Source organism: Psammomys obesus, unplaced genomic scaffold (genome assembly GCF_907164565.1).
Source record: "Psammomys obesus unplaced genomic scaffold, mPsaObe1.curated_primary_1811, whole genome shotgun sequence".
NCBI classification, from domain to species: domain Eukaryota; kingdom Metazoa; phylum Chordata; class Mammalia; order Rodentia; family Muridae; genus Psammomys; species Psammomys obesus.
Window position 1 is genome coordinate 11,178,971 of NW_026596109.1, and position 21,979 is coordinate 11,200,949.

The 21,979-nt window shown below is 43.7% G+C and overlaps 1 protein-coding gene across 1 annotated transcript; it reads left to right on the forward strand.

Moving 5' to 3' along the window:
* Nucleotides 1-53: 53 nt before the first annotated feature.
* On the forward strand, nt 54-21,979 carry Orc1 (origin recognition complex subunit 1). The gene is made up of 17 exons (XM_055629084.1): nt 54-102; nt 2,798-2,904; nt 4,410-4,537; nt 6,335-6,513; nt 8,594-8,909; nt 10,099-10,438; nt 11,349-11,453; nt 11,954-12,155; nt 14,461-14,558; nt 15,038-15,139; nt 15,576-15,747; nt 16,159-16,266; nt 16,502-16,651; nt 17,041-17,160; nt 19,360-19,529; nt 20,496-20,583; nt 21,491-21,979. The coding sequence occupies exons 2-17, from the start codon at nt 2,810-2,812 to the stop codon at nt 21,683-21,685; spliced, it is 2,568 nt and encodes an 855-aa protein (XP_055485059.1). The 5' UTR covers nt 54-102; nt 2,798-2,809; the 3' UTR covers nt 21,686-21,979.

Genomic DNA, 21,979 nt, shown 5'->3' on the forward strand with positions numbered 1-21,979 from the left:
GAGACCGGGCGGCGCGAGCGGGCGTTGAGCTGCTCCCCCGGGGCCTGGACTGGACGCGGCGGGGAGCGCGGGCGGCGGGCAGCTCGGGCAAGCTTCGCCGTGGTGAGTGCGGCTCGGTTGCCACAGACCCCACACACGCGGCCCGTTCAGTGCCCGGCACCGCCCTCGGCGTGCGCGCTGACCCCTGGCCGGCCTGAGGGGCTTCGGGCCTCGGCTTCCCACGAGCGCGTCGTCTGGAAAAGACTCGCACCCTTTTCCCCCGATGCTGGTAACCCTGGCGATGGCGCCCAGGAGAGACTCTCTCTGAGCCGCGTCTTGTGGCTTTGGGGTCCCCGACACCTCACTCGGGTCCCCTCTCTAAGTCGGTTGCCCTCGGGTGGACGTTAATCCCGGGTCGCGGACGAGAACGTCCTTCTGCTTCCGCGGGTCTGGCCTTCTCGTAACAGTAGGAGAAAGTGGGAGCCCTAGGGCTTGCGCTGCGAGAGTCCCGTGATAAGGACATTTTAGTTTCCCATAAGAGGTGGATAATCGTAATTTCCTCGCGAATGTATTGTTTCTTAGAGACGGGATTTCTCTGTGTAGCCCTGGCTGTCCTGACACTCACTTCGGACCAGGCTGGCTTCGAACTGGAGACTGCGTCTGCCTCTCAGGCGCTGGGATTAAAGGCGTTCTTCACCACACCCCGCTTTTTCAGAATTAGATTATTTACTTACTTGTTTTTCGGTTTCTTTGTGTAGGCTTGGCTGTCCTGGAACTCACAGAGATCCGATGTATAATTTTTAAAAAGCTGTATGAGAGGGCAATATTTGGATGCTAGGAGGTTTCTGAATTCCGTGGAGCCGAGGGCAGTCTTTTGCATTGAATTGTGAATTGCAGACCATCGACGTATGCTTAGGATATAAGTAAAATGCTGACCTCTACATTTGAATGCAAGAAAGTAGCATTATCAGACTTAGAATCACTTGGCCCTAACAAGCCAAGTTCTGGCACTTGTCCTCAACATTCCAATTAAAAGAGTCAAGTTAGGATCTGCATTATGATCCAACCAATATGGGCCCTTGACACCCAGCTGGAAGGGAAGAACCTGCTTCCTCAAATTGTCCTCTGCCTCCACATGTGTGCTGTGGCACCCGGCGCACATACACACAGGGACAAAATTAGTGTTTTTTAAGGGCCATGTTAATGAGAAGCAGAAAGAAATGTTTCTTCAATATTGCCATCTGGAGATGAGAGAGCTCCAGTGTCGCCAGCCCTCCCTCATCCCATATTCCTTCACCCACATATAGTCCTGATGTGAGGGTAAGGTTTAAATGAAGGGCAGTGATGGGCCTTAACTACGACCATGGGCTCAGCTTCCTCTCCTTGGGGGCCTTCTGACCTGTTGTTGCTAACCCTTCCTGGAGACAAGCCCCTCTGGCTTCTCCTGGCTTCAGCCTTCTTCAGGATGAAATTCCTGGAACAACTAAAATTTCTTGGGGTCCATTATTTCAAAAGTTGGTAACAGTAGGATGGGCATGGGTTTCTTGTACTGTATTTTCTCGGCTTCTTACTGATTGTCTTAGAACAGTGCTGAGCACATAGGCCTGAAGTACTATTGGTTGAATAAAAAAGATACTGCTGTCTCCATCTTGTGGATTAGGGAATTTAGGTCTGGTGGACCTGTCATTTTGTGGTTGGGAAGCCTAACTTACTGTGATAAACTGGCAGAAGGACATGCTCGCAGACATAATGTTGTCCAGTTTCACACTTATTACTATCTATAAGGTAGTTTAAGAGCAGTCATTGGCTGTTCAGAGTTAGGGCTGTGTTCTGAAAAACTGGGCCTGTTGCCAAGGTAACTTTTACCTTTCATGAGCAAATACTTATCATCTACTGTGGATTTCAGCACATTGTTCTGGGATTATTTGAAAGAATTAAGTGAGATACATATGTCAGCAGTATCTCACTTAATTCTTTGGCTCTCGGCTTGCAGGAACAACAGAGGAAGCTGGCAGAACACTGGCAAAGCAGTTTTCTAGGAGAGGGAGCTAAGGAGCTCTCATGTCTGTTCTCCCCTGCGGTAGGGTCACAAAAGCATTCCACCATGCCTAGTTGTTTCCTGTAGTTTCTGAGAAGTTAACTTAGGTTCTCATGCTTATATGACAAACACCTTACCAAATGAGCTAGGTCTTTATCCCATAATTTTTTTTTAATGTAAGTAGAACGAGACACTTGATAAAATTCATCACCACTCCCTCAAATGCTTCATTACACATTCATGCCTCTATTTATTTGTTTGTTTGTTTGTTTGTTTATTCATTTATTTATTCTGTTTCTTTGTTTGAGACAGGGTTTCTCTTTGCAGCTCTGGCTGTCCTGGAACTCTGTAGACTAGGCTGGCCTTGAACTTACAGAGATCCACCTGCCTCTGCTTCCCCAGTGTTGGAATTAAAGGCGTACACCACCGCCACCTGGCTTGTAAGCATTTATAATTTATTTTCTTACATATTGGGCCTCCAGTTTCCTTGGATTTAATTTCCAACAAGATTGACTGTTTCCCCAAAAGAAAAGTTACTGAGTGAGGCATGGTGGCACATGCCTTTAATCCCAGCTCTCAAGGGGATCTCTTATAAGTTTGAGGCCAGCCTGTTCTACATAGTGATTCCAGGACAGCTAGGGCTGTGTAAAGAGACCATGTCTTGAGAAGGGAAAAAGAGAGACAGATAAAAAAGAAAGTTATCAGTTTAAAATGTGTGGGAGTGGGGTTGATTAAAAAAGGCTGAACTAAGTCAAGGCAGAGACTGACTATATCTTACAGCCTGTCAGAGCCATGCCATCCTATCTCACGAGGCAGAAGACGAGACAAACTTTCTCATGGGTTGGCAGGCCATTGCCAGATCGAAAACAGCACTGCCAAATCTACAGGTAAGTAATGAAGCTCTTTGATTGGACTGCAAAGTGTAGCTTCTCAAACCATACTGTTAATAGTTTATATTTAAACTCTTCTACTCACTGCAGATTGAGGTTTAAGGGACAACAGAAGAAGTCTTTGTGTGATACAGAAAGATGGCCGTTAGTGAAATTTGATGTGTACCATAATGCCATCTACGTAGGGTGAATTCTTTGATATTTTAAAAAGATGTTGGTACTGTGTCCTTTCCAACTTGCTTGAGCACACTCGTGTGGGTGTGGTGTGTGTCTGCATTTGTGCGGGAGCAGGTGTGTGTTGCACTACTTTTATTCTTTGAGAATTTCATACTATGTATTTTGATGTTCATCCTCCGCCCACTCCTCCCATCACCACTCTCCTATCTCATCTCTCTCTACCCACTTTGAGATTTCTTCTTTGTCTTCTTTCTCCTTTACCAGACAAGTTAAATTTGTGTTGTGCAACTAGTCATGAGAGTTGCTATGGGGATCACATTATTAAAGAAGACCAACTCTCTCTCTTCCAGCAGCTGTCAGGTGCTAATAGCTACTTAGCTACCTTCCCTCTCTATGCTAGGGTTTTGTCTGTCTAGAGTTTGTGAAAGTCTTGTGCATGCTGTCACAATCACTGTGAGTTCTTATGTGCCCCTGCCCTATTATATCTGGAAAATACTTTTTCCTTGATGTTATTATCAACCACCTCTGGCTCCTGAATCTTTCCGTTTTTCATGAAGATGCTTGAACCTTGTAGAGACCCTATGCTTTATTGCTGCAGTTCCTTTTGCTGAACCCAGAACTGGCCACTTGCAGCTAATCTAGCTAACGAGCTTGCAGTGGGGATTCCTGGATTCTACTTCCCAAATGCTGGATTCTCGGTGGTTGCCACACTTACCTGGCTTTTTCCACGAGTGCTAGTCTGTGTGCTTGCTTGCTTGCTCAGCAAGCACTTCATCCACTGAGCCATCTCGCCACTGCTTAGCAGTTTAGATGTTAGTATTATTATCGGGCAACTTTCCAGCCTCCTGAGGCCTTCATTACTCTGTGTCAATAACCGAGGTAGTTAAAAAACTACAGTGATTTATGCTAAAATAATTTATTGAACCAATTTTGTACTTTCACTGGATGCATTGTTTTCTCTGTAAGATAATTGGGGAGTTTAGAGAAACCAGTTAGAGGATTTTCCAGTTTAAGAATTATCTTTTAGCTTGAGAAATGGCTCAGTGGTTATGAGCACTGGCTAGTCTTTCAGAAGACTCAGGTTTGATTCTTGCACATACATGATGACTCCCAGTGTCTGTGAACTTCAGTCTCAGGGTGATCCAGTGCCCTTCATGAGCACTGCACATACATGTGGTATGCAGGCAAACATTCAGGCAATGAATGAATCAAGAAGTTTAAGAGGAAGCTAGACAGCCATGTCCTTTAAAAGAATATTGTCTCCAGTGCCAAATTCTAAAAATCTTTTCCCACTTTGATGATCATGTTTCTTTGTCACTTTCTAGAGAAATGTGTATGAAAGTCAACGATTGTTCCACTGAGATTCACATCAAGGTTGGACAGTTTGTCTTGATTAAAGGGGATAATAATGAAAAACCCTATGTTGCTAAACTGATTGAATTATTTGAAGATGGTGAGTTTGGGCCTAAAATGGGAGCCTTATTTTATGGGGCATGGTTGCAAACTATGCAAGAGGGGGTCTGCTGAGTTCTCTTTGTACAGGTTCTGGCAGAACACTGTAGACTATGAGGCAGATCGTGTAAGGAGTGCACTTTAGATGTTTAAGTCATAGGGAGGTTTGTATAGAATTTGGCAAGGTGGGGAAAAGGTATGCTTCTTTCCCTTGCCTATAATCCTAGCACTTAGAGTGCTGGGGTAGGTGGATCCCTATTTAGGAGCTGCCTACTGAGGGAGGCTTTCTAAAATACCAGCCCCTACTCACAGCTTCTTTCTGCTGTCTGGGAAGGTAGGAACTCTAGAGGGAGGATCAAGAAGCAAGAGGGCTACACAGAGAAACCTGTCTCAAAAACAGAGAAGAGCGCAATTTGAAACTGTATAAAACCATCTCTCCCTAGGGATACAGTTGAGGGAGTCCTATAGAGGTTTATATGCCTAAAAGGGACTATGAAGAACAATAATGACGTTTTTGCTCAACGCAGATGGGAGGAGGAATGTTTGACAAGCATGCAGAAAAACTTCAGGCTACAGTTTACTAGAGAGGAAGCATGTCAGCAGGCGTGTGAGCTTGAGGTGTGAAGACTTGAGAGGCCTTATGTGGAACTTCAATTGCTTACTTACTGTCTCTGCAGAGTATAGAGGACTGTAATGATACTCTTGAAAGTCCTTTTGTTTTGTAGTGTTCAGGATGGTAAATTATGTTTACCTGGAATGTTCAGGATGGTAAGAGTAAAGCCAAAGCTTAAAAGCCTTGTGAGAACTCACACCTTTTGTTTGTTTTGTTTTTACATTTATTTATCTCCTTTATTTACTGTATGCATGTGTGTACAAGTTCATTATAGTCTGCATGAGAGAAATCAGCTTGTGAGAGGTGGTTCTCTCCTTCCACTGTGTGGGTTCCAGGGCTCAGACCAAGTACCTTTACTTTCTGCGTCTGTGTACTAGCCCAGCATTTTTTGTGTTGGTTTAGGCTTTGAGACAGTTGTGTATCCCAGCCTTTAACTTGTGATCCTCCTGCCCTTGCCTCCCAAGTGCTGGAGTTAGATATGAGCCACCACACCTAATTGGTGGCCTTCTTAATAAACATTAATTTGTTAAACAAAAAACAGTCTTTGATAAATTAAGTGGCTATAGTAACTCTGTTTTCCATCCCTGGAGTGCTGGTAGACACTATAAAGGAGAGCACTGGGCTGGAAAGATGGCTCAGGCTTAAAATCACTTACCACTCCTTCAGAGGATCCAGGGTCTATAACTCCAGTGATGCCCTTTTCCAGCCTCCGTGGATATGGCATACAAGTGGTGCACATACATATGCAGACAAAACACTCGTACACATTCAAAAAAAATAAAAAAAATCTTTTTTATAAAATGTGACACTCACTTTTAATCCCAGCACTCGAGAGGCAGAGGCAGGTGGATCTCTGAGTTCAAGGCTGAGTTCCAGGACCGCCAGGACTACACAGAGAAACCCTGTCTTGAAAAACCGAAAAAGAAAAAAAAGTTGAGTGATGTAAAAAGTGTGTTTGTTGAGTCACTTTGCTGCTGATTGGTCCTTTGATCACTGACAAATTATATTCGGTCCTTGAAGCTTGGTTTCTTAGCCTGAAAAGGGTATAGGTATAGCACTTGCTGTATAGAATTACAGGGAATAAATATATATATTGCATAGTGTTTGGCACATGGGTAGTATTCAATGACCACTTGTATTGTTTACCTTCCTATTTAATCTCCCCTTTCCACTTGATCATTCTAGGATCTGAAGTTCCTCCCAAGAAATGTGCCCAAGTACAGTGGTTTGTCCGATTCTCTGAGATTCCTGTGTTTAAAAGGCATTTGTTAGGCCGGAGGCCTGATGCACAGGAGATCTTCTGGTATGACTGTTCTGACTGTGATAACAACATTTTTGTGGAAACCATCATTGGCCCTGTTCAGGTAGGTGGTGCCTTAAGTCCTGGATTCTATCTGAAGTTCCTACACTGTCCTCAGAAATATTACTAGTTCTAAATGTAAAATTTTTCTTATCCTCTCTGTTTAGCTGCTTGCCCCATCACTGACAGCACACAAAGCATATGTTCTGGACCTTCCAGAGAAAGTGACATTTGAGTTATGACAAGAAGAAAGAGCAGGAATTAGAAAATGTGCCTCAGTGAAAACTGATAGGTAGCTATAATTCTGGTGAGCACAAAACATTTGTAAGGCTGACTGTAAAAAGAGGACTCACCTTGAATAACACAGTACAAAGAGTGCTGTAGCAAACTTTGCTACTGTATTTTTGTATTCAGGAGCTGAGCTGCTGAATTTTATTTCTAGAGCTGATTTCACGTTACAGAGTAGAAGATTGTACTCTCCTGTGAAGTTTGGCTTTTGGTTGGGGAATTGGCTTAACAGGTGGCCAGAGAGACTTGTCGGACCTGGCTGTAGTAATCTATTTCGAGGTTAAATGAGTGGAGGCAGGGAAGGTAGATGTTGAAGTTGAAGCAGCAGGGCAGGTAGGTGTGGAAAGTGTACTGGTCCACTTCTGTCGCCTTGACATAGTGACAGTTGTTTAGAAATACCTCAGACTGGCCTGTAGGCCTGTGAAACTTTTTTTTTTTTTTTTTTATGAATGATTTATATGAGAGGGTCCAGAGCACTGTGTGTGGAGCACTCTCCTGGGTGGTAAAAACCTTAAACAGCATTCATTCTTCCATGGCCCCTGCTTCAGTTCCTGTCTTCAGTTCCCCCAGTGATGGACTGTGCTCATGACTGCAAGCTTTAAGGTGGATTAAACCCTTTCCTCCTTGAGTTAGTTTTGGTCAGTGTTTTATCATAGTGACAGATAGAAGCAAGAAAAGAAAGGCAGAAAAGAAGAGAACATGTGTTCAGGGAACATGCATTGTTGCGAGTTAAGCAGGACTCTTATTAAAGCCAGGTTCTGCTTTAGTGATATAAGGTCTTTTCAGGAACACCAAGCACTCTGAAAGTGAGGTGGGGCCTGATCTTAGAAGACAAGGAAAAACACTTTAAGGGCCCGGTGGTGGTACCACATGTCTTTAATCCCGGCACTTGGGAGGTGTTAGCAGGTGGATTTCAGAGTTCAAGCCAACCTGTTATACAGAGTGAGTCCAGGATATCCAGGGCTACACAGAGAAACCATGTCTCAAAATCAAAAAAGAAAGAATAGAAAAGGTTTCAGTCAGCTGAGCAGTGGTAGCACATGCCTTTAATCCCAGTACTTGGGAGTCAGAGGCCAGCCTGGTATATAGAGTGAATTCCAGGACAGCCAAAGCTATACATAGAAAACCTGTCTTGAAAAAAAGAAAAAGGAAACTTTAAATCAGCTAATCTTGTGAAATCACTGTTAATGGTTTGACATGTTTTGGGAGTCAGGCCTAGGTAAATAGATTGGGGATGGCGATCAAGCAAGGAATGGACTAATGTTTGCTTGAACTGAGATAACAGCAGGCATGAGGAGGAGAAGCCAGGCTCGGGGTATAGTTCAGTTAGTAGAGCACCTGCCTAGCATGCATGAAGGAAGCCCTGGGTTCAGTCACCAGCACTGCACAACCCCACTATGATGGTACAATCCTGGAATCCCAATACTCGGGAAGTAGAGTTAGGAGGATCAGAAGTTACAGGAGACCCTGTCCAAAAGAAGTAAAGCCAGTGAGAGAAGGGAAAGAATAATTTGCTAGGTGTGGAGATACACAAGGGCTGGTAGATCTCTAGTTTGAGGAAGGCCAGGGCTACATACTGTCTCAAAAAAAAAAAAAAAAAAAACAAAGCCAAAAACACCATAACAATAGCAAAAAGAAAAAAGAATAATTTAAATTCCATCAAAATCCTCGAACTATTCATGGCTTTGTAAATGCTCAGCTTATCAATGTGCTATATAGTATCTCTCTCTCTTTAGATATAAAGGTGGCATTTCAGATTAAGATGTGAGCCTAAATAGATTTCACTGCAGCCATGATGGTTCTCCTTGGCTGTGTAGTCTTACTTTTTTCTTGTTCAACTCACTTCCACAATTCAGGTAGTGGCGTTAGCCCCAGAAGAAGTAATCCCTATGGACCAGAAAAACGAGGGGACACTGTTCGTGAAGCTGTCCTGGAATAAAAAGAGATTCACGCCGCTGGCACCTGAAGTACTTGCAGCCCTGGGAAAGCTAGAAAATAGCCCTGATTGCAAGAAACCTTTGGAAGCCAAAATTAAGAATTTAAAAAGGCGTCCTTGGACCACAACAAAACAAGTGCTCAAAAGGATTAAATCAAGTCACTCCACCTCCAAATCTCATGAAACTCCTGTTCATCCTGTCGCTCCCAATTCAAGCAAACCAGTGAAACTTCGTGGTGAGTGTGGTTGTAAATAGCTTTACCTCAGTGTGCTTATACCCTTTTGTAATAAATCAGTCTTCTTCCCCGATCCCCTGCTGCCCAGTGATGTGTTTGCTGCCTCTCTAGTTGGCTTTTTCTGGATGTCATATTGTTGGAACCACAGTCTGGCCTTTTGTCTGGTTCTCCTCTCTTAGATTTCTCCATTTGGGAGTCATCCCTATTATTGCCCTGTTGTTGATTTGTTCTTTTTTATGGAAGCTCCATTGTATCCATGAGCACAGCTTATTTCTCTTAATAGAAGACATCTGAGCGGTCTTGGTGGTAGATACCAAACTCAGATATCTGCCTACCTTGGCTGAGAGCTAAGATTAAAGGCCTGTGCCACTCCCCCCCAGCAAGCTCCTCATCATGACTGTAGCCATTCCTGCCTGCCATCTCCTTAGTTAGAGCATTACGTCCTATGGAAAGTGTCACGGTTTAATATTATTCACCTTTTGTTTCTTGCTAGGACCTAACATACCTTGCCTTTTTTAATAGTTCAGCTATATCTATGAAGGGCTGTGATTTCTGTTCTCATAATCCTGGCAGGAGTAGAGCAGATCTGCTGGGAGGCACACACTTTTAACCCCAAACCCCCGGGGAGGCAGAGGCAGAGGCAGGTGAATCTCTTGAGTTCGAGGCCAGCTTGCTCTACAAAGCGAGGCCAAGACAGGCAGGGCTGCTACACACAGAAACCCTATCTTAAAAAAACACCTACCCCCCCCCCCCCCAAAAAAAAAATGAAGCAGATCTGTATGTAATGATTGCTTTCGGGAATCCATCCTTTATCTTGGCAAATACAATGTGGGTTTAAAAAGAAAGGGAAAAACTTGGGGTTGCGTGCTCTTGCAGTGTTTCCTTGGGAGGAAAGCTTGAGTATCTGTAAAAGCTGACCTAGAAGTCAAATTCTAGATCCTGCAGATGCAGCTCAGTGGTGGTCCTGGGTTCAATTCCCAGTACAGAAATATGGAAACAATATATAAAAGTTCATGTATATTTCTAAATAGGAAAAGCCTATGTGAAGTTTAGGAAAGAGGCCTCTTGTCCTAGAAGAGAACACTATGGGCTGATTCAAAGTGTGAATAATTTCTTTTATGATGCTTCAGTTTCATCATGAGATTGGGGCTTATGTATTGCCAGGTATAACATTCCACATTGTCTCTAGGTTTTCCCAGGAAGCCTAACACGAGGCTATCTCGGAAGATCTTATGTGACTCCTTGGATTCTCAAAAAACATCTAAACGAAAAGCACCCTTCTCTGAGACAACCTCACCACCTAAAAGGTCTCGGCCTGGTGAAAAGAAGACCTCTTCAGTTTTGAAAACTCTAGGAAAAAATGGACAGGCTCAACTCTTTTGTGCCAAAGGCAGGATGACTCAGGGAGCCCAAGGTCAAGCTATGATTACCAAAGAATTCAGGATGGAAGGGCTGCTCAGCCCTGTCAGGAGCAAGCAGAGGTCCTCAGTGGTGCCTTCTGTGGTTCTGACGCCAGAGTACATTGGGAGGTAAGCAGGACCATTGCACTGACAGAGAGCAGCCTGAGATACTTTTATGTGATGAGAAGTGAGTGTTGTGGGAAACTTCTTAGTCTAACCAGACTAAGAGAATCTCAGGGTCTTTCAGAACCTGGATCTTCATGTCTTGGAGCCAGGAATCTGTATTTTGGGATGCTCTTTGAAGGTGGGTGTGGTGACTTATTCCTGTAATCAGGAGGCTGAGGCAGGACTGGTGTGAGTTCAAGGTTAGCCTGAGCTACATAGTGACACTATCTCCAGAAAGAAAGAAGTGCTTTTCTCTTCAGGTGTCATTTGGGAATATTGATAATTATTTCTGAAACTGCTGCTTCACAGTCCTGGATTTCATTTGTTGGCTGTGGCTTTTTGCCACAACTTAATGAATTTTTTTTTCCAATTAGGTTGGTTCTTTTATTTTTGGTTTTTTAATGGACTCTCCCTTAAGTATAGTAAACGACAGTAGCTTGAACACACTTTGTAATCTGCTACTTTTGAGAGTTGTACAATAAAATTGTGACAGACTAGAAATAACATGATTTTCAATGTTTCTTAAATAGAAATCCCTAGCACCGTGCATATAATAGGTTGCTCAATAAATATTTTACGCTGAGTGTGTTTCTACTAGCTTTGAGACTTTGTAAAAGATGACAGAAAAAAAAACAGACAAAATATATTGGAGAGATTAATCCATTTTGATCTACAATAGCAGTGTGATAAGTCTGATTTAAATGATGTGTTAAAAAGCTTTGAGCTTTTTAGCAAAGTTTGATGTAACTGGGTCCAAGGTTGCTATAAAAAGAATAGGAGCCAGAGAGACCTGACTATCAGCAGTACCAGCAGTACCTTCTATGATCCTTGGAGTTGCAAATGCCTTCTTTATCCCCATGTGATCACCTTGCAGGGAGGTAAAAGAACAAGAAGCTCACCAAGAATCCACCCTTACCTCTCACCGTGTCCATCGACGGAATTCTGCCTTGACTCTGAAGCGGATTAGGCAGCAGCTTTGGTAAGACTGCCCCTGACAAGCAGAGCAACTCCGCTTCCATTTGTGGCCACATCTTGTCCCTTAATGTTTCTTCTACTTGAATGGGACTTGCTTTTTCACCTAGCATTGTTTTACAGGTAGCCTAGTTTGAAAAGGACAAGAAAAGCTAGCCTAGTCTTGTGGCCCATCACTGTTGTTCCCACTAAGTCTGGGAGTGTGGAATGCCAAAAGCATTAAGTTTAAACTTGATAGACCTTTGTTTAAATGTGGGCTTCTGAAACTGACACTTGGGGAAGATTAACATTTCTAATCCTTATTTCCTTATGAATAAAGTAGGGAAGATACATAAGCCTTAAATTTGTTGAGGGATTTAGTGGAATGTGATGCTTTTAGCAGAAGTGAAGCAAACCCTATCGTGCTGACGGTGAAAGAGATTGTAATACCTCTATGCACACTTTTATACAGTACTTATTAAGGCTTGAACATCAAAGAATAGGAAATAATTAGTCTCCACCACTCAGGCTTCTAGATGGTAAGAAAAGTGACCACGAAGAAGAAGAGCACATGTCCTCAGCTGAGGTGTCAGACTCCATGAGTGAGGAGGAGGAGGAGGAAGATTTCATTTTCTCCCTTCCAAAGAGAGGTCCCCAGCAGCAGTCCAGGAACCGAAGAATGGCCTGTAGGCCATCACTGCAGAGCCCCTCCACGACACCACAAAAAAGTGTAAGCTTCTTGTGGGTTTGTTTTCCAGTGATGTCTCCCTCTTATAACTGGGTTCGTAGCACAGTTAAAGCAGTCCATCACCAGACAGCGGGCATAAATGGACTTGAGCAGTGAAGATTCTTTCCTTGTGTTATTTTGTTTTACTTTTTTAGCCCAGGCTGGCCCCAGACTCCAAGATGGGCAAACTGCATGTGCCTTGCTCAGGGTGATTTGGTTCAAGTTCCTCTTAAGAGCCAGAGTCCGATGGCCAAGAGCCTAGCCTCCTGAGGGAAGTACAGACACTAACCAGTCTGGTATTTGCATTTCCCTTGGCACACAAAGGGAATTGAATCCCAGGCTGTGCTTGATGCAGCTGAGAAACCAGGAGAGCTGCCTAAGTGTGGTAGTGAATGTGCAAGAGCAAAATGGAAGGAAGTGCCTGTGGAACTCTAACAGCATTAAAGATGTTGGTGTTCTCATGCAGAGGTGGTGTGAGAAACACTAGGGTTACACCACTGTAGAACTCTAGTATACAGTTAGGAAATGCTTGCTTAGAGACTGTTCTCCATTTTTCCAGATCGAGATGGAACTGAGGCTGAAATCTGAGAACAGGCTCTAGGGAGGAGAGTCTGCTAGATCCCATTTGAATACAGGTGCAGAAGGCTCCCTGTTCTGATTGTTCACATTTCCAAAAGTCTTCTAGACTTCTGGTAATCTTCCTGTGTGTAGGCCCTATGTTTTCTCCCCAGTTAATAGATGAAAGACCTTTTTAAGCAGTAGAAGTCTGTGCACAGAAAATGATTGCTGGTATGGACATCCTTTCAAACCAGGAAGAAAAGTGAGACAGCATTGGTCTGTTCCATAAAGTAGCCATCAGGAGTGAGCCTGTGGGGCTGGAGAGGTGGTTCAGAATGTGAGAGCAGTTGTTTGTCCAGAGGACATGAATATGATCCCAGCTCTCAGTGGCAGCTCACAACTGGCTCTAATTCTATTGGTGGCAAACTCGGTGCCCTCTTCTAGCCTCTTTGACCACCAGGCATGCACATAGTGGACAGACATACATGTGATAAAACACCTTGCATGTAAAATAAAGGTTTTTGTTTTGTTTTGTTTTTAAAGAATAGGCCTGTGAGTGGGAACAGTGACCAAAGGATTTGTAGTAAAAAGATCTAGTGATATTTTTTTTTTCTTCCAAGTACTGGTTGTAGATTGAGGAGTTGCTGAGTCAAAGCTTGACCATATTTTCAAATAAACAAAAAGATCTCCGGAATCACACATGACCTATGGCTCCTCTTCTTGAGCAGAGTAGCTTGAGTTTCCTAATAATTTTTAGCTTTGAAATATTAGTGAAAGGCCAGGGATAAAGCTCAGTGGCAAGACACCTGTATAACATCTATGAAGCTCTTGGGGTTTTGTTTTGTTTTTGAGACCATGTCTAACTGTGTAGGTTTGGCCTTTGTCTGCTTCCCAGGTGCTGGGATTGGCGTGCACTGCCAGTCCTGGCTGAATTATATGAGATATATATTCATATGTGTTATTCTTTCTTCAAATTAACTATATTCAAATCCCAATTCCATATAAATATTAGAAAATACGGGTCATGTTTGGGCCATGAAAAAGATGTTTAATGTGAGAGAGTGGGATACAGAGTAAATAATTTTTCTAGAATGAATATTGAAAATAATATTTGTCCGTTTACCAGTTCAACTTGTTGTATCCTGGGTGGTTTGTTTATTACAATTTTGTAGTTATTAACTGATGAAAACACCAATAAGGCCTCAGGATCCAAAGATGGCTAGTTCAGAGAGGCAGAGAAAACACCCAGCTGACCTTCATTCTCAGCTCCGGCCCATATAGAAAAAACCCAAAGGCTCACTGGTACAACTGACAGCCTAGGAGGAAAAGACCAAAAAAACCCAATGTCCACAGCTTGCTAGTTCAAAGCCCAAAAAGCCAGGGAGCTGAGGAGCTAAAGCCTAAAATACAGAGTTTGAACTAAAAGCTCTTCTTCTCCGTGCTGTCTTAAATACCCCTCAACTCAAAGTCCCTCCTGCTCTTTAATCGCTGTCACCTGGTTTCTTGCTCAGCCTCTTGATGTAGGGTTAACTTTATTAGATCCAGTGTACAGAGTGCTCTTAGATTACAAGCATGTGCAAGGGCTGCTGAACCATAATCACCTGGTTGCAATAAACAGGAAGTTCTTGGATTAAAGGTGTGTGTTAGGGCTCGACCACACCTAACAATAAAGAGGGTTTTACAGTTCACAATTTTTGGGTTCACAATGGGATCAAATATCCTGCAACACAATTTATATTTTTAACTACAGCGTAATCCTAGAACACCTCATCATGCCATTCCTCAGATCCGAGACAGAAACCTTGCTGTCCAGGAGCCAACTAGTGTGCTTGAAGAGGCCCGGCTCAGGTAACTGGGGTCCTACTTGGACAGATAGGGGTGATGGGGCTTCCTCTCTTGGGCTAGTAATATTAAACATGCTGATGGAAGGCACTAAGACCAAACTCAGAAAAACCTCATAAACGGCTTCTGGCTGAGCTAGTGCAGACAAAAGGAAGCACCTCCAGGGCTGCGGCCATCCTCTCTGGGGTGGGATGTGTTTCTATGGCTGGTGTCGCTTAACTCCAGCACCCTGAGCAGGAGTTCTTCTAAGATGCAAGATCCTAGATCCTGTCAGAGATGAAGGTTTTTGGAAACTAGTAGATTTAGGTCTACCCAAGTGGTTTTATTGTCAAAAATGGAGGTTGGGTGAGGCACTTAGGAGAGAAGTCAGAGGTGAGGCATTTCCTTTCATTCATATAGATTCCATAGAAGAGTCCTTCCCATTCAGTTGGGTAGATGGTGAAAGACTTTTAAAGCCTTCCTTTTCTTCTATCTACCAACTGTAGGCTGCATGTTTCTGCTGTGCCTGACTCTCTTCCCTGCCGAGAGCAGGAATTCCAAGACATCTACAACTTTGTGGAAAGTAAACTTCTTGATGGGACTGGAGGGTGAGTAATGCTGAGTAGCCAGGCTCCCCCAGGGTCACCAGGGTGAGCCTAGAAGACTGGAATTCTGCCTTTCAAAACTAGTGAGGTCCCTGATGCTGCAAGGCACTGGGTTTGATCCCCAGCACTACATAAACTGGACCATGGTGGGGAGGCAGAGAGAGGCAGGAAGTTCAGGAGTTCAAGGTCATCCTTGGCTACATAGTGGGCTTGAGACTAGCTTGGGCTTTTTGGGATATTTCAATTTAAGTAGGAGTGGCTTTTGGGTAGTCAGTTTCTCATATAGTCTTGACTGTAGAACGAATGAGTGTCTAAACAGCTCCAACTGTGATCGTTTTCCTAGACTAGTCTTTCACTATCTTTTCTCTCAGGGTTCTTGCTCCTTAACATGCTGTGGATGGCATGGACCTGGCCTGTGTGCATTGTTTTCTTGCTCTAGGTGTATGTACATTTCTGGGGTCCCTGGAACAGGGAAGACAGCCACTGTGCATGAGGTCATACGCTGTCTGCAGCAGGCAGCCCAAACAAATGATGTTCCTCCCTTTCAATATATTGAGGTCAATGGCATGAAGCTGACAGAGCCCCACCAAGTCTATGTGCAGATTTTACAGGTAGGCAAAGTTATTTGGGGTTTGGGGAAAGAGTTTCGTACAAACACATGGAATAGGAAAGGCTTACTTATTTTTACGTGCTCTTCATACATTTATACATAGGCGGCAAGGGTGAGCCAGGCAGAATTTTTAAGACCTTGGTCTAGCAGGCTAGATATTTATTGATATGTTACATGCCAGCCAGGAAGCAACTTCTGGCTCAAATGACATGCGTAGTGTCCTGGCATTGAGTGAAAACCTTGTTCTTTCATTAGCTGTCACCTTGGAACAGGTAATATCCCTCCAGGAAAAGGGACTAGAGTAAGAGGCAGAGTATATGAAGTGAGTAGCTTCCTTTTATAGACTGTATTTTAAGATCAGGGGAATGGAATCATTACCATTTACTACAACAATTGCTTTTCCCCTATGCAGAAGCTGACGGGCCAGAAGGCAACAGCTAATCATGCGGCAGAACTGCTGGCAAAGCGATTCTGCAGTCGAGGGTCTCCACAGGAAACCACTGTGCTGCTTGTGGATGAGGTGAGGTACCCCCAGGATGACAAGAGAAGGAATGGCTGCGCAGCTTCGCTGTCCCAGGAGCAGGTGGCGCATAGGCAGAAGTGCTGGCTCCCGCGTCCACTCAAGTCTGTCCATTGATCTCCTTCCTGATTTTAAAGTGGGTGGGGGCAACACATGGGCTAACTCAGTGGAGCCGGCTGTCACTTACATGTCCTGGCTCACTCTGCCACCGTATGTATGTCCTCTTCTTTGGCAGCTTGACCTTCTGTGGACTCACAAACAAGATGTAATGTATAACCTTTTTGATTGGCCTACTCACAAGGGAGCCCAGTTGGTAGTCCTGACCATTGCTAATACCATGGACCTGCCAGAGAGGATCATGATGAACCGTGTGTCCAGCCGGCTGGTAAGCCCAGGGTATTCTGCAAAAATAATAATATAGAAGACCAGGAAATATGACTTCTGCCATAATTATATTTTTTATGTTGGAATAAAAAAATACATTGCCATTTTCTACAAGTACCATACCACACCTGCACAGAGAAACCCTGTCTTGAAAAAAACAAAAAAGATAGAACTGAGTAATTTTGAGAGCTACTTTGTCCTGCAAGATACTCAAGTCACTTAGGCAGCAACTGAAAGGAGAAATGGGAAGAAACTAATAGATTATTATGTGGGACTTGAGAATTCAGCTTTGGGACCTGAAGGTGATCTTCTTCCTCCCCACTCTCCCCGCTCCAAATCTGGACAATAAAACTTATTAAAACTTGTTCCTCTGTCATCTTGGCTCTTCAGGGCCTCACCAGGATGTCTTTCCAGCCCTATTCTCACAGTCAGCTGAAGCAGATCTTAGTGTCCCGACTCAAACATTTAAAGGCCTTTGAGGATGATGCCATCCAGTTGGTAGCCAGAAAGGTAAGTCACCTTCAGGGAGCTCCTTACACCTCTAAGCCCCTCAACAAGTCCTTACTGAGCACCTGTTGTGTCCTGTGCTGAATGAGGAAAACTTTAGGAAGTGCTATAAAATAAATACCAAAGGGCCAATGGTGGGGCAATTCCAGGACTTGGAGGACAGAGGCAGACAGATCCCTGAGTTCTTGTCTGTTCTGGTCTACATAGGAAGTTCTAGATCAGCCAGGTCTAAATAGTCAGTGACTGTCTCGGTGGATGGAGTGATGGAGTCAATAAAGAAACAATTATGAAAAACTCCTTAACCTTATTTTTGTTATATGATTCTTTAGAAGGCCACAATGGATTCTGGGATCATGTACAAACTAACTAACCTTAATACAAGGTACAAGCTGTTTTGTATAATTAAAAGGATCATTTAGTTCCATGACAGCCATCTAGGAAGGACCAAAACCCTGAAATAATGCGGTTGAGATAGTATAAGTTCAATTCTTAGAAAGAACCTGGTCAGTGTTAGGCCTGTTTATATGGAATGACCTAGTCTAAAATGCAAGGCTGTATGCACGCACTCACTCACTCTTGTAGTCGGTCCTCAAATCTAGGGCTCAGGGTGGAACTGCTTTAGGTGTTTTCTTGTTGTCAGTGTTGTCTTTAGGCCTCAGCCTAAGCTCTTGAATTCATACTGTTCACCATTAGGGTGCTGTTTTACATACAGGGTGAGGATGGTGATAGTAGGCAGGAAGTATTTACAAGAAACCTTTATCTGTAGAATGTAGTAAGCTAGAGAACGGGAAGACCATGACACTTATGTCTCTGTTATTAGAAGAATGGCTTTGGTATACTCAAAACATTAAAAATAGCTTATCATTCCACTTTACAGAAATAAGTGCTTGCTTTGTTTTTTGAGACAGGATCTCACTTTGTAACACTGGCTAGCTTGGACGCTGTACAGATGATACATCTGTCAAACTCACAGAAATCTGCCTGTCTGCTAGGATTAAAGGCATGTACCACCATGCTTGGCTGAGATGACTATTTGTAATATTTTTGTGTATTACATATATAGTTTTCTTGGTTTATGTGCCACAGTTTTGTAGGAATGGATCCTTTTAGAGGTAATTTGGTGCAGTCCGATGACAGGTAAATTTCAGGTTGCTAATGAGTACTAAGAATATAAGAACTGAGAAAGAAGTCTTTATAGGCTTCAGTGATTCTGAGAGGCTCAAGTGATCTGGGTAGGTATGGCAGTATACTCCTATAAGCACTTGGGAAGGTGAGGCAGAAGGATTGCGAAGTCAAGGCCAGCTTGAGCTACACTGGGATATCCTATCAAAACTAACAAGCAAGTAACAATGAAACATCCAGTGTTATTCTAAGTCAGTATTGGAAAGAGTGGAGGGTTCCTTGAGAGAAAGGCTTGGAATCCATGGACTTCTAAGTAAATGAAAAGGGACAACAATGGCATGTTTTGTTGGCATTATGCACTGGTCTCATTCACCTGTTCCCACAATTTTGATTTCTTCCTTCCCTCCCCCATTGTAATTCTCTTGGGCATTGGTCAAGCTGTTCTCCCAAATTTACTACATACTGCAGGAGGTCTTATCTCCAAATATGTCCTCCCTCTCATCTTAGATAACTGCTTCTGAGGGCACACAGAATGAGATGACTTGGGTTCTGGTTTTTTGTTTGTCTTTGATACTGGGTCTCTCTGTGTGGCCCTTGCTGCCCTGGAACTGTGTAGACCAGATTGGCCTTGAACTCATTGATCTACCTACCTCTGTATCACCTCTCCCAGCTGCCACAGAAGTCAGAAAAGGGCTTTAGGTTCCCTAGAAACTGGTGTTACAGGTGTTTATGACCACTCTGTAGACGCTGAGAAAAGAACAAGTACTCTTAATAAGCATCTCCTCCTTAAAAACAAACAACAAACCCCACTTATTTCCTGAATACGAACACTGGGTATTTCTGCCCTTTCCACTGGCGTTATCTCTAAAATCATGGGATATCAGTTTGGATGGAGTACTAGTGTTCCAGACATGGTACAGTGATGTATTCCAGCTTCCACAGGTTCCCAGGCTGCCCTTAACTTTGTTCTAAGGCCATTCTCAGCACTACCTTATCTTTTTAGTTATGCATAGAGCCAGTGGTTGTTGACCTAAGTTGAAATGGCAAAGGACATTAGAAATAAAATGTTCCCTCTTATAGGTAGCAGCTCTCTCTGGAGATGCCCGGCGCTGCCTGGACATCTGCAGGCGTGCCACAGAGATCTGCGAGCTTTCCCATCAGCATGGTGACTCCTTGGGCCTGGTGACTGTGGCCCACTTAATGGAAGCTATAGATGAAATGTTCTCCTCGTCCTACATTGTGGCTATCAAGTAAGACATCTGCCTGCTGCCTGCACTTCTGAGAGGGTCTGAGGAGAGCTCACAGCCTTGGAGCTTTGGAAATATGCTTGTTTCTCATATTTAAATCATTCTATCCACCATGAGCTCACCATGAGCTCGAGAACATCTTTAGAGCTTTTAGGAAGGCAAAACACCATCCTTGAGTAACAGCTGAATGCTTATTAACTTTTATTTAAACATCTGTTGAGTACAAACCCTACAGGAAAGTCATGTCTATAGTCCTGGCACTTGGAAGGCTAAAGCAGGAAAACTGTCACAAGTTTAAGGGCAGGCTAGGTTAAATAGTGAGTCCCTTTTGGGAGGTGGGTGTTTTTTGGTTGGTTGCTTTTTCGAGACAGGGTTTCTCTGTGTAGCTCTGACTGTCCTGGAACTCATCAGGATCTGCCAGCCTGTGCCTCCTGGTGCTAGGATCACAGGCATGCACCACCCACCCAGCTACACAGTGGGACTCTCAGGGAAGAAAGACAAGAGTGACAGCAGTAGGGGGAGAGGTGGGTTAAAAGCACTTGCTACTCTTGCAGAAGACTGATTCAATTCCCAATATTCACATGTCAGGTCAAAACTGTCTGCAACTTCAGTTCTAGGGATCCGACACCCTTTTCTAACCTGCATGCACACGTGCACACACACAAAATCTTTTTTTAAAGGCTACATGGATAGGGAGCATGCCTTAATGAGGCATGCTCCACTCTCAAAATGTGTAAATGCATTTTGTTTCTATTTATTTTTACCCATTCCTTTATTTTGAGCTGCAGGTATAATTCTAGTAGTTCCTGTCTTCCATTTCCAAAAGAACATTTTCTGTGTCAGCCTGGGACTTTGGGAAAGCTGAGGAACTTTGTCACGTGGTGCAGAAAATGTTTCCCAGTATTTTCTTTCCTTGAAACCAGTGGTACATGCAGCCTGTAGAATTCATATCTCTTGGTTCCCTTTAAGAAACTGTTCCGTCCTGGAACAGGGCTTCCTGAGAGCCATTATTGCGGAATTCCGCCGGACAGGACTAGAGGAAGCGACGTTTCAACAGGTAATTGGTTGAATGCCATTTTTTCTGAAGCTTCAGATATGGGTCCAGAGTTCTTAGAGTAGGTGGGAATTTAACGGGCTGAGGTTATATATGCTTCAGTAAGTAGAATGTTCACTGGACTGAACTGGGTTCAGTTCCCCAGTTCCACATAAACCAGCTGTGGTGAGGCATACCCCTGGTACAGGGCTTTGAGGCAGAGGCATAGGTCTCTACATTTAGTCATCCTAGGCTACATATCCAGTTTGAGACCAGCCTGGAATGTGCAAGGCCTTGTCTTTTAAACAAAGCAAACAAGCTGCAACAAAACCCAAGAGTTACTGTTAGCAGTTCTATATTCCAGATGCTGTTCTGGCTTTTTTAACCCTTGAACTCTCACTGCCTGGAGACCACGTGGCTCTGACAGTTGAGAGTCACTTCATACTGATGAACTGGTGAGGTTGTGCAGTACATTTAAAATGTTAAGCAGGCACATGGTGGTTCACACCTATAATCTTAGAAGATGTGGCCGGGGGGGGGGGGGGGTACCAGAAGTTTGAGGCCTGACTGGACTACATAGTTCCCATCCAGCTTGACCTTGAAAAGACTAGAAAAGAGTGACGTAGCTTGCCATGTCACGTAGACAAATGAAAGAACAGCAGGGTTCGGAGCAGCCCTGTCCTGCTGCTTGTCTGCCATCACTTGCATTTGTGCAAGGCCATCTACTGATAAAGCATTTGGTATCTAAAGCACCAAGTGCCTGACTGGACAGACTTACTGACTTGGGGCTGTGTCTTACTGTAACCTTGGTTGCCTTGGAACTTACAAAGATCTGCTAGCTTCTGCCTCTAGGTGCACAATTTTTGCAAAAGATGATCAGATACAAACTTGGGGTGTTTTTCCTAACCTTTGCTTTACTTTTGCTGTCTAGATATACAGTCAGCATGTGGCTCTGTGCAGGATGGAGGGACTGCCTTACCCTACCATGTCAGAGACCATGGCTGTGTGCTCACATCTGGGTTCTAGCCGCCTCCTTCTAGTGGAGCCCAGCAGGAATGACCTACTCCTTCGAGTGAGACTCAATGTCAGCCAGGATGACGTTCTCTATGCTCTAAAAGAAGAGTGAAGGGCTTCTCGGATTTCTGCTATTTCTCAAAGAGCCTTATTTATTTATTTCTTCAGAGTGTTTGAGAACTTTATGATTACATATATATATATAAAGATATATGTATTGCATATTTGTATCTATGTAAAATAGTTCTGGTAGATTTTTTTATGAACTTGGGTACGCTGGCTGCCTGTGGGAAATACCTGGCAGTTGGTCAGGGGTGAGAGGAAGACTTCACTGTATGCCATGATGTACTAGATTTTAAATGACAAAGTAAAACTGATTTTACAGAAAACAACTGGTGGGGTTGGA